The 14,975-nt window shown below is 35.4% G+C and overlaps 1 protein-coding gene across 1 annotated transcript; it reads right to left on the bottom strand.

Annotated features, from left to right (window-relative positions):
* Positions 1-1,601: 1,601 nt before the first annotated feature.
* Positions 1,602-4,107, bottom strand: LOC148837641 (protein decapentaplegic-like). The gene is made up of 2 exons (XM_088909907.1): positions 3,819-4,107; positions 1,602-2,371 (listed from the first exon to the last, which is right to left on the bottom strand). Exons 1-2 carry the CDS (start codon positions 4,105-4,107, stop codon positions 1,602-1,604), a joined length of 1,059 nt encoding a protein of 352 aa, XP_088766033.1.
* Between the last annotated feature and the right edge of the window lie 10,868 nt (positions 4,108-14,975).

Here is a 14,975-nt window from a genome sequence, read left to right as displayed (position 1 = left end):
GTAGAACTGTGCAGCTGTACTGTATGTGGATCTCATGTGGAGACAGCACCACTCCCAGGCAGGTCTGTAGTGATCAAGCAACTCTACTGTCAAAGTAGGTGGGGTTTGTTTCTATTCTCTGAAAAGCTCCTTTTCCTCTTCAGCAATGTGAATTGTTGTATTCTAGTTTGGTAAAACCAAGAGTATAATGGATTATTCCTTTCCCAGGAAACAGTCTAAGTTAAATCAAAGATGTTTTAACTGGTAGTGTGGAGTGGGAGTGTGGGCGTGTTTAGTTGTCATCTAGTTGTACAAACCTTAAACCATGAAGGTACACATGTAACATGGCTCATTAAGTTTGAGCCAATTACGATGATGGATCACAGAATAGATTTTTTTTATTTAGTGAAGTTCCTAGCCCCGCCTTGCGTCCATTGCTTGCTGGGATAGGCTCTGAATTGGAAGAAGTGGCTAGAAAATGGGTGGATGGATTTGTTAGCTTGTTAGTGCACTGTATGGTCATGGCATTGATGGAAATCCTGTTTTAGAACTTGAACACTAACTTTAGAATCATTGATAAGTAGAGACTTTTCTTGTCTGTACTAGAATAGAAATAGAAATAGAAGAATAGAATCCCTATAAGTCACTGAAACTCCTCTTCAAGACAAATTGATGTCACCGTGTGGTCTAAAGTCTTGCAAGTTGACAGTGCTGTTTTTTGATACATCATTTTGATAATGGTTTGAAGGTTTGTATTGATGAGTTACTCTCTTTAACTTTTCTTGATCAATTCATTTTGAAAATAATCTTATTGTTTGCACTAAACACTCTCATTGGATAGACCACTTTATACCTCATGTTAAATTAATTTTTATGAAACTCCATGACTAAGGTAAATCATTTTGCTTAACCTTTACAGTATGTAATTAATGTTTATAGGTCAGCACAACGTTTAACAGTAGGTTCATAGAAATTTCCAGTATTCAGTACGTTTCCCAGTATTTCCTAATATTTCTGGCAGTTCCTAAATTAAAGTATTTATTGGGGGTTTTTTCTTGAAAACGTAGCAAAGACTAAACAGATAAAGTTCTTAGGTATGTATTATCTATATGTAAGACACATTCAAACTTCAATATTATACTAAAATATTCAAATACAAACTTAAAATGTCCAGATCTCCATTTGTGTACACTGCCAATGTGCTACATCATCATTACGATAAGCAAGAATAGGAGCAATTTCCTAAGTGTTACTGAAGACTTCTTTTAGTCTAACTGCTAGTGAAACTCATCTTAAATAGGTTGTCTGTTAAAAAATAAAACAATAGAAGATTAATTAAAAAAATAAATGAATTTAAATGTCAATCATTTTCTATTTTTATAATTTTACACAGACAAAATAAATAGGAATAAATACAAAATGGATTGTAAAAAAATAAAAATATACTTTAAGGAAAAAACGTTTTGATCAATACACGATTCACATAAAAATACACATGATTTATAAGATTATAAATATTAAAGAAAATAGACCACATTGTACTATGTCTCCAGTGATGTACCCTGTATGTTTCAAATAAGTACATGTGCTGCTTTCAGTGACTATATCATTCAACTATAAAATTAAGCACAGTTACAGCTAGAAGCAATTATATCCTCCAGTGTGGAAATAGTTAATTTGCCTTCACTGTTCAGGTGCATTATGGTTAACGGTTCATAAGCCATAGGGACACAGCAGGGTCCAGGAATGATGCCATTTGAAAGACGATGCATTTTGGACTTGATTTCAGTGTAAGCATTGACTGTTTTGTACTTAGGTGGGCAGGTTCCATCGCAGTAATAGGCATTGTATCCTTTAGGTGCTCTAATCCAGTCTGCCCATCCAATTTCCTCGAAAGACACTTGCATCGTCTTCCTGCAGCACTGCCTCTGATTTGTATTACAGTCGTCCGGGGTGGCATGCCTACGTGCTCTACTCCTTTTTATGGCCGTATATCCTTCTAGTTTCAGTTTTGCCCCTACTGGATCCTTTATGATATCATGGGAAAACACTACTTCAAGGCTGCAGTTGTCCTTTGGGTGTGCTAGGCAAAGTTTAATAGCTCGCTCAATGTCAAATTTCTCTGTGTAAACAGCTTTCTGTGGTCTGCTTACTTTTGCCGTTACAAAAAGGCGGTGAGGATCCCTGCCTTTGAGGCTGGCTTTAAGCACTTGATAGACTTCAATCCTCAGTACAGCGTTGAATCTTCTTCTGCCCTTCTGTCTTATAGCCAGCGTTAACAATGCTCTTTTCACTCGGAAGCCTTTGTGTCTCTGTACATCTAGGTCAAAAATAAACCTCTGGGTGTTCTTCCCTTTCCTTTGTTTTTGATTGTTGTCTTCAAATATTGTTCCTAGGAAGAAACATACCCTTAAAATGAAAAAAGTACTTTTCGATAATATCAGAAGTAAATGAAGACAAGGTTATCCGGTATAAAACAAAGAGCAAAAAGAAAGCAGGCATCAACTTATTTGCATCAAGGGGGCAGAGCATGTCATAAACTTAATGTGAAACAAAATCTGTAAGTGTAGTGGTGATAGATCTGTGACTGAAAAGAACTATGATCTGTAAAAAATATATATATTCAGCTGCTCTCTATAGGACAATACTGCATGACATTCAAAACTCTGAATATTGTGATATATGTGATATCGTGGGTAAGATTTGCTGTCATGTTTCTGGTTGATGAGATTCGAAAAGTTAAATGAAAAGTCTCAAGGGAAAAGGTTATAGCTCACCTTCGAAAACAACCATTACTGAACAACTAAACGCTAAAGTCATTTGTCAAGCTTCCGATTGAATTTGCTTTGATAAGATAATCTCAAATAAATCATTTACAAATGTGTCATGGTCCTTGATTGCAGTAGGTTACTGGTGACACAGCACTGTGTCATTTACTGTAGAATGGTCTCTCAGGGATCTTTGTAGTCTTTCACCTAAACAATATCTTCTGTAATATGTACTGGAGTACCACCTTCAGTTTTGGGGGGTTTATCTGACACTGTTCCCTTTCAGTAAATCAGAAAAACACAGAAGACAGACATTCCAGTCCAGTTCAGGCACTGAATCTTTAAGTCCCAATTAAAGAATATTTAAGTAATCCTCAGTAATCCTAATCATTAATATTCAGACAGGGTAGGGTAAGATGCATTTTTAAGACTCTCTCAACTTTAGTCTGTTTCATGAAACTTAGACCTACTTTAAAACAATTCTTCAACTTTCCCACCATTGGAAATTCTAATTTCAATACAGGTAATTTGTAGTTTTAGATTTTGTTGGAATACTATGAAATTGTTTTATATAATTATACACTGTAAAAATTTTGTAATGTGCTATTTTATTCCCCAAAAAGCTGTAGTTATTATTTTCCTAGTTATTTATAATAATTTTAACTACATATTGACTTGTAATTCATACTAAATGGGCTAACAGATATAAAGATATCAGACAGAAACACAAAGTTGTCCCATATTTCTTTAATTGCTATTTGATTTCCTGTAAAGTTCCCAAAAATAAGATTCTATTGTCTCATTTAAAGAGTCCTTGGTGTACAAAGGATCAAAATTTGTCACGTTTATGTGGTTGTTTGCTTTTAGTTTGTTTCATCAGTTCATACCAGAACACCAAATTCTGATCATTTAAAAGGATTGTGAAGATGAAAAGTCACCTTCTTAATATATACCACGACCTCTGCCTTTGATGATCTCACATCACTGGGGAAGTGTTTATTTCAAAGATGGAACATTAACAAGTAATTGCCCTTTACTTCATTTCTCCTTTATTCAAGTATGCTAACTTACCTTCAACCAGAAAAGTGTGGTTGCCTCTTCTGTCTTTGTCACTGTGGTCCCTATATGTGTTTCTGGTTCTTTGTCTTATTTGTTGAAGGTAAGTACTGTAGACTCTGTCCTCCTCAGCTCTGCTCACTTTCTTCTCCACACATGGAGGTTCCGTCAAGCCAAGCTGCTCCAGAATGCCTCTCCTGATAGCTTCAATTCTCACCTCCTTTTCTGCTTCCCATTCTAGTCCTGGATGGGAGAGTTCAGAGATGTTTATGCAAAGGAACAGAAAGAAGCAATGTAGATACATACTGTTGCTATAGAGTCAGCCCACTGCTTTGAACGCACTAAATATTTCGTTGATGCGTCAAGAACGTTGATCCCTGGAATCCTCCTGATCAGAGTGTCATGCAGATGTGTCAGTCCAAAGTTGAAGAACCACACTTTATTGTGAGAGGCTACAGGGGGTTCTTTGGCTGCCATTCCAAAGCCCAATTATTAAAGCCTAATTATTAAAGTAATTATGTTCATGAAAGGGACAATATCCAATCTAAAAAAAAACTTTCATAGCTGAAAAGAACAAAACATGATTTTGTAAAATAAAATACAATTTACTGTATATGTATTAGGATGCCTAATGTAGAATGTAATCCAGAATATATTGGTTGACTAAAATAAAATGTTTTTTTCCAGTAAATGTAATATTTAGAATCCAAAGATTATTATATTTATTGCATACCACTTTATATACACAATAAAAATATTTACTACACTATTACTATTATTATATTATTGTTCTTCAAATCTACTCACTAATATTCAGAATGAATCTTTCACAGTATCTTCTTTTCATAAAAAAGACTGTTTGGAGGTTTGATTGGATTTAGAAATGTATTCTGTATAAACCAGTGTTTTTTACAGTGTATACTGTACAAATATACTGTATGGGAATGTGATTGTAGAGTTATTCCAGAACTCAGTTTGCTTCTATCCATTTAAAAGTAAGATTCCATTGAATTGAATTAGTTTAGTAATAAAATATTATACTTATCATATCTTTATATCTTTAGATGGACTTCATATTTTTTACCCTGATACAGAAAAATAAGTGTTTGAGATTTGTTTATCTTTTGCTTTCATTTTATATGAATTTCTTACAGATATACTCTATATGTGTAAACCACTCCAAACTGTTTACAGGATCTGGATATTCTAGGGTACCATTAAGATAATTGACAATAGATAAGGTCATTAAAAATGAGCTATTCCATTAACTACTCTATTATTTTAATACAGCTGAGTTATTTTACTTGAAAATGCAGTCAACTAACAATAGTTCTTAGATAGATATGGACATTATACAATACGAACAGGGTGTCATTTGATTTTTAACAGGGATAATCTTTTTCACTGAGATATTTATACAGTACCAGCACTAATGTCTAGCTCAGTCAGCACTGTGATTGTACAGTAAATACACATAAAAGTGAAGGACAAACTCTTGCATGTAGCTTACACATGAATGCCAGGGCTAAATTTCCTTTTAAAACAGTTATGCTTTACTATGCGTTTATGGTTTTTAAACAGAAGTATATAGTATGGACGTTTATGACATCCGCCAACATCAGATTCACAAGGAATTTCACCTTGAATATGACCTTCAGGGAGCCCCAAGTCACAAACACTTCTTATCTTTAACAAGGTCAATCTGCTAAAGATAAACTCTTAAAAACACCTTCATTCATTCTCATAGACACACCAAAATATTTTATTATGAGTATCAATTCGTATTAATTGTAAGCATAAGAGAAGAAGAACATTTTTGTATATTGCAATTAAACATTAACTTATGTCTTAATCTTTGCCCCAACTGCTTCCTTTATAGATTTTTATGATTTTGTGCAGTCTACAAGCACAGAAGATTTATATGGTTTACCCATTTATTTTTTACTAATGTAATTAATCTTTACAAAATGTTGCAAAGTATAAAGGGAAATATTGTATGTATGGGGACTGTGGATAGTGTTATTATTACATATGATTGCAACTTTATGTGAAACTATTTTATTTCTTCCATTTTTTTGCCCAAAATGTCAATATGGGAAGAAGTGATCAGCTACTGTATATCTCTATATCTATATACCATATCTCATTCACACTGTATGTATCTTTTGTTCTCTATGGCCGATAAGGCTTTAGTGCTGAATCTAGTTGAATAATGTTTAAATGTTTAAATATGGAATAACAGATGAGTTGCAATGGGTGAAAATGTATTAAATATACAAAAGTTAATGTGAAAATGCCTCATCAGAGGAACGGTTCTTTCTGACTCATAAGTTTTCGCAAAAAAATAATACCATTTCCGTTAGATGATCATGTACAAATATACAAGTCATTTTTCCTCAAATTCTTGTTTTGTTCTGATGATTTGCACTGTATGTTTTACCATACAGCATATTTCTTTAATTAAACCATTTTATTGTATATGTAATGGAACTTTTATTTGTTTATATTTAATTGTACATTAAGATAAAAATTATCTTTCCTAACTTTAGTACACATTCTTAGTTAAGCTTAATTTTACTGTGATTCTTTTTTAAAACTCAATTTCTGCAGTACAAACATTCAGTTTATTTGTAAATCCAGTCAATCTGTGTAGTAAACAATAGGGTGTAAACGTTTTATATACTGTAGTTTCTGTCAACACAAACAGCAGCACAAAATGAGATTATTGTTTCATTCCCAGTTCAGCATCACAGGGCCTGATTTTCATTTTTTTTCATAAAAACTACCACACTTTCAAATATGTTAAATGTTTTTTATCTATGGTATTTAAAATAATTGTTTATTAATACGTTAAAATGTGAGTTAATTTAATTCTCCCTGCAGTTGCAAATACTCATAGAATCACAAATATGAACATGTTAGAATATATTTTAGTTACAGAATATGGTCTCCATTTTCCTAAATCATGGATGCAAGAATGTATCTGTAGGAAGATTGTCCATTATGTAATTAATGGCTCACTGAGATGCACAGTAGCTGAGTTTGTATTGATTAATAGTGATTTCTTGTTTAATTTAAAGGTGCTCGTTGTGCAAATGTAATGATGTTAGGGGGTTGTAATTTTTTGACTGCAGTCAGTTGATGATTAATTATACTCCATCACACAACTGCTGTTCAGCACAGTTCAAACCAGATATTCCTTCATGTAGAAGGTGTTCCAATCATAAATTAATACACATGTGACTGATCTGGACTAAACACATGTGACAGATCTGGACTACACTTCTTGGTTATGCAGCAGAGAGGTGTGTGTGCCTCATTATGTCGTTGATCTCCTACGGGTGCACCTGACAAAGAAACCACTGAAGTTTACATTTAATACAGTGTTACAGAACAACAGCACCCCCAGGAAAAAACAGAATGGAACACAATACATTTAATCATTCCTTCAAATTTAATGACAGGTAAGATATACATTTACCTATTTCCCTACCTTATTCATTTTGATAATTCCAAGATACTTGTCCATGATCCATATAACTTTAAAGGCCTTGTGGTTACACCCAAAAGATTAATTAATTAATTAAAATTAATGCAATCACTTGTTCTCTTTTGTATTCTTATATGGCTGACTGAGCTCGTTTAGGCACTGTAGGCATTTGGATTATATGCGCAAAGCAAACATAAATTCAAACCATTGGGTTTATTTTCTACCAAGTTGCCAACAAGAAGACATATACTGCAATTTACTGTTTTACTGTTGTGTGTGATTTCTGTAATTTTCACAACTAGAAGCATGTTGTGAAGAAAAATGGACTGTAATAAACAAATGTTGTTATACTTTAGTCAAATAAAAAAATAAAGTTCAACTCATTCACTGCTCTTTCGTGGTAGTATTAGTAGTAATAAAAATCATATATTTCATTTGTGAAGTTCTTTTACAAAAACTTACAAAAAGTGAGAACCAAAAAGAAAAAAAGGCAAGTAAACAAAAACCAGTGATTAGAACAAAAGTTATGTTTTGTATCAGGTGGCAATATAATTTTCTTTTGAAAGCTGATGCATGATCCATCCATGAGGACTTCTTTTCCATTAAATTGCACTCCTATACAGTAGTGCTGTACATCTACATGTCTTATACAATGGAATCCTTTTGTAAGTTATGTATTTATTTCAGGACATTTAAAAATTAAGCAAATAAAAAGTATTTTTGGTTTTTGGCTACAATAAGTTAAATACCATTAAGGAAACATGGTTGAAAGCACAAAAATGCCTTTAGTTCTCCATAATGGGATATGGCTTGGAAATCAAGAGATACAGTATGAAGATTTGTTTTGACTCAATACTTTGTTTAACAATCATAAAACAAAACTCCAAACCATTTAAATTACAATGGAACATGGGAGAATACAAAAAAATTGCAAGAGAGATACATAAGGATTAATACCAAAAAGAGAACCTAAGAAAAAAATAACAGAACTTCAAAGGACCAGGAAATTAAGTACTTGTACAGCGTTATACATCAAGAAGAACATTCAGACACAGGATCATAACCTGGATGAATCGTTTGTCTTAGAAATTAGAATGGTTTATACTTAAAAAAAAACATTCAAAAGGCATGGCATTACAGGTAGGCTACAGACCATGAAATTCAGATAAACAGTGCATCATAATTCATATTTGTGTAATGAAATGATAAATGTGGATGTACGTGAAGAGATGGTTCTTACAAGAGATTTTAATTTGTTCATGTGGACTGGGAAAAACCTGAGAGGAATGCCATTAGGAGATCCAGAGACAGTGCACATGACTAATGGCTCCTTTCTTACTCATTTTGTCAGAGCACCTACTACAGGGAATACCTGTATTGACTTAGTCTTTTCAAACGATCAAGATAGAGTGAGAAAAAGTGAAGAAAGAAAAGTATTACGGAACAGTGATCATGAGCTCTCCCTTAAAATGGAGTAATATCTATCGACAAGAAAATTTCTAAGGAGATGCTCATTTATTGAAAAGGTGGTAAAACTGAACCATGTTAATCATATGATTACACACATATGCAGTATATCTCTCGCTGTTCTTGGACACATTATCAGTGATGTAATCTGTGGTATTTCAACATCAGACACCCTTGACACAGCTTGCGGCCATGTGAATTGAGCTGACTCACACAGATCCCTCCTTCGGGTCCAAAGACATCGCAAGGCCTTCCTTGCTGGCTCAGTGGTATTACTGAGGAATCTTCTCCTATTTGTCCAATACACCATAGTGCTTGTAGACTGCAATGAACACACACCTGGTCTTCTAGCCCTGCCTGCAGTCATCACATGTACTTAGTCCCTATCCTCTGATTCACCTCCTTCAAGCCTCCAAGCAATCTTCCCAAGAAATGGTCAGGTCCAGTGTGACAAAGCCTCTGAGACCAGATGTGAGAAAAGCAATAAAAAAGCAAACAAAATTTTAGGGTATACAGTTTATATCATATAATTTAAATCAAGGGATATTGTGTTAAAAGTGTACCAGACTCATTTAGAATATAGTGTAGTATAAATCCCACAACATTTATTATAAAAAGATATGGTAGAGGAGTGTGACCAGCTACATTCCCAGGTTAAAAAGAACATCTTCCACTGGCAACCTAAAAGAACTTATCCTTTTAGTCATGAACAGAGAAGACTATGAGGAAATCTGATTCAAGTATGAAAATCCTCAAAGCCATTGACAATAGACTCATCAGTGCCCATATTGTGGACTTCTTGAGAATCAGAAGTGAAACATTAACCAGAGAACACAGGTGGAAGCTATAGGGAAGTGCGTATTTCTTTTTTTCATAAGGACGTTAATATTCATATTATACCCGATTTAGGCAAGCTGAGATTTTGAAGGCTTCAATCAGAGTTGAACACGTGACCCACCCAAAAACTTATTTCCACTTTGCATTACTTCTCATTTGTAACAGAAACAAATACAGCAGCGTTTTCTTTACAATGCACAGTGAAGCACAAACCAGAGGACAAGAATGCAAACTTCAGGGAAGTGCATTTAAAACTGAAGACAGGAGGAAATTCTTTAAACAAAGAGCTGTGGGAATATGGAACAGGCTACTCAGCCATGATGTATCTGACATCCCTGCTTCTTTCAAATATTAGCTGGGAGCGATCTCCCGATCCATTACCTACAACCAAATGAGCTGAATGGACCGAATGACCTCCTCTTGTAAGTAATCTCTCTGATGTTATATACCAGCTTATTATTTTATAGCAATGTAATGATAGTGAGCAGAGAAAAAACACTGATACAGTAGATAGTTATGAGTCATCTATCTCAGCCATATACAGTTTCTAAGATCTGCAAATCAGACAGCAGTGATGCTTTATGCCTTTCCTATACTTTTACATTTGTCCAGTGTGAGGCAAGAATCCCTCCAATTTCATTTCTCCTGTGTCTGTATTTAATTCGGTGCTCATAGTAGGTCATTTGCTTGTTATTTAGATTTATAGAATGAATTATCTGTACACCCTATGAAGAAAGAGAGATTCAGCGAGTCATCATGTCATAGATCAATACCCGGATGAGTGATAACAGAATATTTTTGAATGCTGAATTTCCTGTTTGGTCTGCTGCCTTTTCAGTTTTAAACACCTGGAACCTCAAAAGCACTTTGCTGCCATCAAGTGTGCTACGTGAAAAAAGTCCATATGGCAGATGTATGTAAAAAGACATCAATATACTGTATGGCTTGTACTGTAATTTGTTTTCTGCCTTATGTACTATGTATTATGAAATGGGATTTGTTAATCATTTAATTTGTTTTAGTTCATGTAAAATAGAACCCCCCTAAAAAGTCTTATTCCTGAAAATCAATACAGAATTGTAAGATTTCTATGTCTATTTCCTTATCGTAATATTTATATTTATTTAAATTTACTATAACAAAAAAACACACAAATAATCTTTCCCATTTTTAGGAATGTACATATTTTCCATATGCCTTGTCTTACAATCTTCAAAAACAACCTTTTGTATGTTTTGTACAGTGCTTTGGGTTATCATTTTGAAACTAAGATGATTTCACTTTAAGACTTTTTAGATACTTTTTTATCTTTTGTACTTATGTGTCTAACAATCATCAGAAAACGTCCGGCATATTATTCAGGCTATTAAGGCTATCAATGTCCCTTACACTCTACTCACAGTGGATGGACTCCAAGGAAATGAATGCACAGTGTTAAAATAGAATTGAACTTTGACGAAGTTCACAGAAGCAGCATCTTATATTTCCACTAATAAATCTGCACTTACAGTATCTCCATTTACAGACCATAATAGAATGGCTCATGATGAATTAGGGGTGCTTTCTGGCAGGAACTGGATGCTAACACATCTGCCATCAGAGACTAAGGCTTGGTGTCCTTACAGAAACCCCCTGGCCATCATACTGTACAGAACCCAGCATCTCTGTCCCAAATATCCTGTCCTGGGCTCACATCCACTGCAACTTGAAAAAGTCGAGATTTAGGTCTGTAAATAATGAGCAAATTTGCTCTTTTTGAAAAGGAGTTTATTCATTACTGAAAAGCTTCACAGAGCTTTGTAACAATATCATATTATAAGAGCTATAGTCACAATTATTAATGAGGAGTATCATCCCAAATGTTGAATTCTTTACAGTTTTGTAAAATCCTTGTCGGTGATACTGTACATTACATTATTAATTTTCTAAAACTTTTGCTCAGGAAATTGTGGACAATTTCCTCAGCTTATTTCTCCACAATAGGTTTTTGATCTTATAACCATAGACTTTCACTCACATTCGAAAGTGTGAGGTCGGGATATTAAACTTCTTCTTCCAGTTCAGGGTTGGAGCTGGAAATACCCCTGACAGGACGCCAGTCCATCACAGAGCAGCATTTAATTTACAAAGAGAAGAAAGAGTTTATTAATGACTGTCTAATTCACAAAGGTGCAGAAGGAATTCAAATATAACATTTTTCTTTAATTTCAATTTCTTTGTAAGCCAAACTACAGTAACAGCCAATATGATCACAGATATCACGAGCTACCACAGCCAAACCAAGTGTCTCTGACAGAAACGGGGGGGAAATTTTCAAGGTTTTCTATATTAGAAATGTACAAAATAGAATTTCTGTTCAGCATTTTTGACAGCATTTTGTTATGAAGAGTAGTCTAAAACACAATTCAGAATGTAAATTTATATGTTCATTCATCTAAGGGACATTCATCCATTGAGAATGGTTGCCAACTTTCTTATACTGTATCTGAGTGACCACAGGGCCATTTTCATAGCCTACGTTCAAATTGTTCAAATCTGAACAATGTTTAATCTTGTACACTCCTTCTCATTCATATTACACTGAAGCTGAGCAATACTTGTACTTTTTTACTGTATAGAAACTGAACAGATCTATGTGGTTTCATCAGACTTCTAATAGAATAAACAAGCAACATTCAAATGTAGGAATTTTACAGTTGATGAGGCTGTTTTCAGTACTTTTAATTGCTGTATGTTCCCTCATTTCCCCAATTTAAAAAAGATCTAATACATATTTTAATATCTATATATCTTATCTTATATCTAAATCGGGAGAAGCTGTTTTAACATTTAATCCTAAATTCAGCATTGATATTGTTACATCACTGACTGTGACCACTAAATGCAGGAACTACTTTGCTTTGCAGCGGACTTGTGCCCTTTATACCCAGCAGCAGGTTCATTTTATCTTCCAGAACCACCAGTGCACCCACAGACCACATGAGACAGTATTGCTAAAGTGCCATTTTTATTCTCTAGTAATTACAACATTTAATACTGTCGACTCAACACCCAGAGACCAAGACACAAAAACTGTCTCCAAGGCACACATTCCGAACCAGCACAAATACACCATGGCCTGCAATTACCAAACCTGGAGTTCCAGGGGAAAAGTCCAGCAGCATTCTACTCCGTGTTTTTCCTGTGGTGGTTTTAGGCACCTTATCTGATCCTGGCTGTCCTGAGCAATGTGGTCCCTCATGCCCCCCCTCCACCTACTTCGATTTCTCTGAGTCCAAGGTCAGATATGGGGATGATGGTGGAAGATGATGCCAGAACCTTCCTCAGCTGCTCTCTGTAGAGTCCCTGGTGTCTGAGTCCTCTCCTGGGACCAATGCTATAATCTGTCTCACAATCCTTCCTTCTCCAGAATTCCCAGAGTCCTCTTGACAGGGGCTCATGACTCAATCTCAGGGGATTGAAAGTGTCCCTTTGATGTTTTGGGTGTGGGCAGAGGCAGATGCTCAGTGCTTGTTGAGGAACTGGCTGTATACAGATGGCCAGGTGTACTGTACCAATACATTGTGTATTCACACCCTGTTCTAGAGACCCACTTCCTGGTTACAGGCACATTTAAATTTGTAAAGCGACCCCTTGTCACCTTGGATCTGTGTGGTAATTGCCCGGCATCTGTGCTAAGAGGGCTTTTGATCAGTGGGAGGAAAGCTCAGAGAGCAAGGAGCAAACCGCATCAACATTTAGGGTGACACTGGCCATTCAATGCAACATAAGATCATTATAGTCCCAGACACCTTTCGTCTCACGCTCATTTCACTCTGTGACAATATTCACCTATTTGCTATGTAAAACTTACACATCACTTCTGCAACAGTACAGCGTTACTGTTCAAGAAATCCTTGCATTTCTTGTTAGAATTAGGAGATCCCAAGCTAAATGTACAATGCATCATTCTCAAAACAGTAAACATGCGCCTATTTGACGAAAGAGTACAAATGACGGTATCCTGGACTGGGATGCCTTATGTGTGAAGTCTGCATGTTGTCCCCATCCCCAAGTGCTGTTCTCAGAGTCTCTTCCATATTCCAAAGACATGTTAATTAGGTTAAGAGGTATCTCTGAATTGTTCAAGTGTGCTTGTTGCTCCAGTTTACTGTAACCCTTATCAGAAATACATAACTTTCAGACACAAAAATAATAATAAATTAAGCTTTGAAGAGACTTTGGACCTAGGAACCTCATGCACAGTTCAATAGAGAAGTTCCTTCTCAATTAAAATCCCTGGATAAATTGTTTCTTTCTGTTTCTTTAACATTCCTTTCTAGGCTGTATAATTGATTCTTTTCACACAGGGCATCGATGATATTCCAAGTCAGCTATGGTATAGTAATGGTTTAATTCTTTGGCTCATTTTAAAGCTGCAGCTTCTGTCAAACCATGCTTAACTTTATAGTACTGTAATAATGTCTACCCAGAACATGTCACTCTGCGAACTTTAATGAAAGGTTAATCTGCTTGACAAAGGTCCACTGTTTCTTCTGCCACTGTTTGTCTCCATTTTCTAGCTGATTCATCCAATTCAGGGTCACGGAGGAACCAGAGCCTATCGCAGATAGCTAAGGGCACAAGGTGGGATACATCCACACAGGCTGCCAGTCCATCACTGGGTAGACACAGACAAAAACACACACTCACAATCACTCTCACAGCAGGGACAGTAACCCCAGAAGCCAGTTTACATACCAGTATGCCTTTGGACTGTGGGATGAACCCAGAGTACTCAAATAAAACCCATGAGAACATACAAACTCGACAACACAGCACCACAGGTCTGGAATTGAACTCAAAGACCCAGCAATGCTAATCATAGTCATAGGTCACCATAGTACCCTCACCAGAAACCTCCAACCCAAATTACTCATAAATCAAGAAGAGAAGAACAGATCTACAACTGCTATTCAAAAGACACAGGAACTTTTGGTGTCATGTTTCATAGCTAATGAGAACAATATCTACAGTTATAGTTTTTAACAGCACTACACTGTCTTTTTAAAAGGTCCTTATATTTTATCGAAGAGTTACCGAATTCCACCCAACCACTTTTATTCAGTGCATTCTGTTTACAACAGTACAAATGAAATGGACTTCCCCATCAAAATCAAGGTTAAAACTATTAAAGCTACATCCTTCTGAAAGCGATATACAGAATTTAACAGTAATTGCGATTCATGACATGCTGTGGTACACTCTTCGCAATTCTATTATAAAACATTATGTAATTTTACAAGGTAAAATGTAGAGGTGTAAATGCACCAGTTTTTCTGAAGTTGAATCCCCCAAAGATGGTCAAGAGAACGCAGTGGATTAAGTTTTGCCGACAG

The sequence above is a fragment of the Atractosteus spatula genome, chromosome 3, assembly GCF_055471065.1.
Source record: "Atractosteus spatula isolate fAtrSpa1 chromosome 3, fAtrSpa1.hap1, whole genome shotgun sequence".
NCBI lineage: Eukaryota > Metazoa > Chordata > Actinopteri > Semionotiformes > Lepisosteidae > Atractosteus > Atractosteus spatula.
This window is presented reverse-complemented; position numbering and strand designations above follow the sequence as displayed.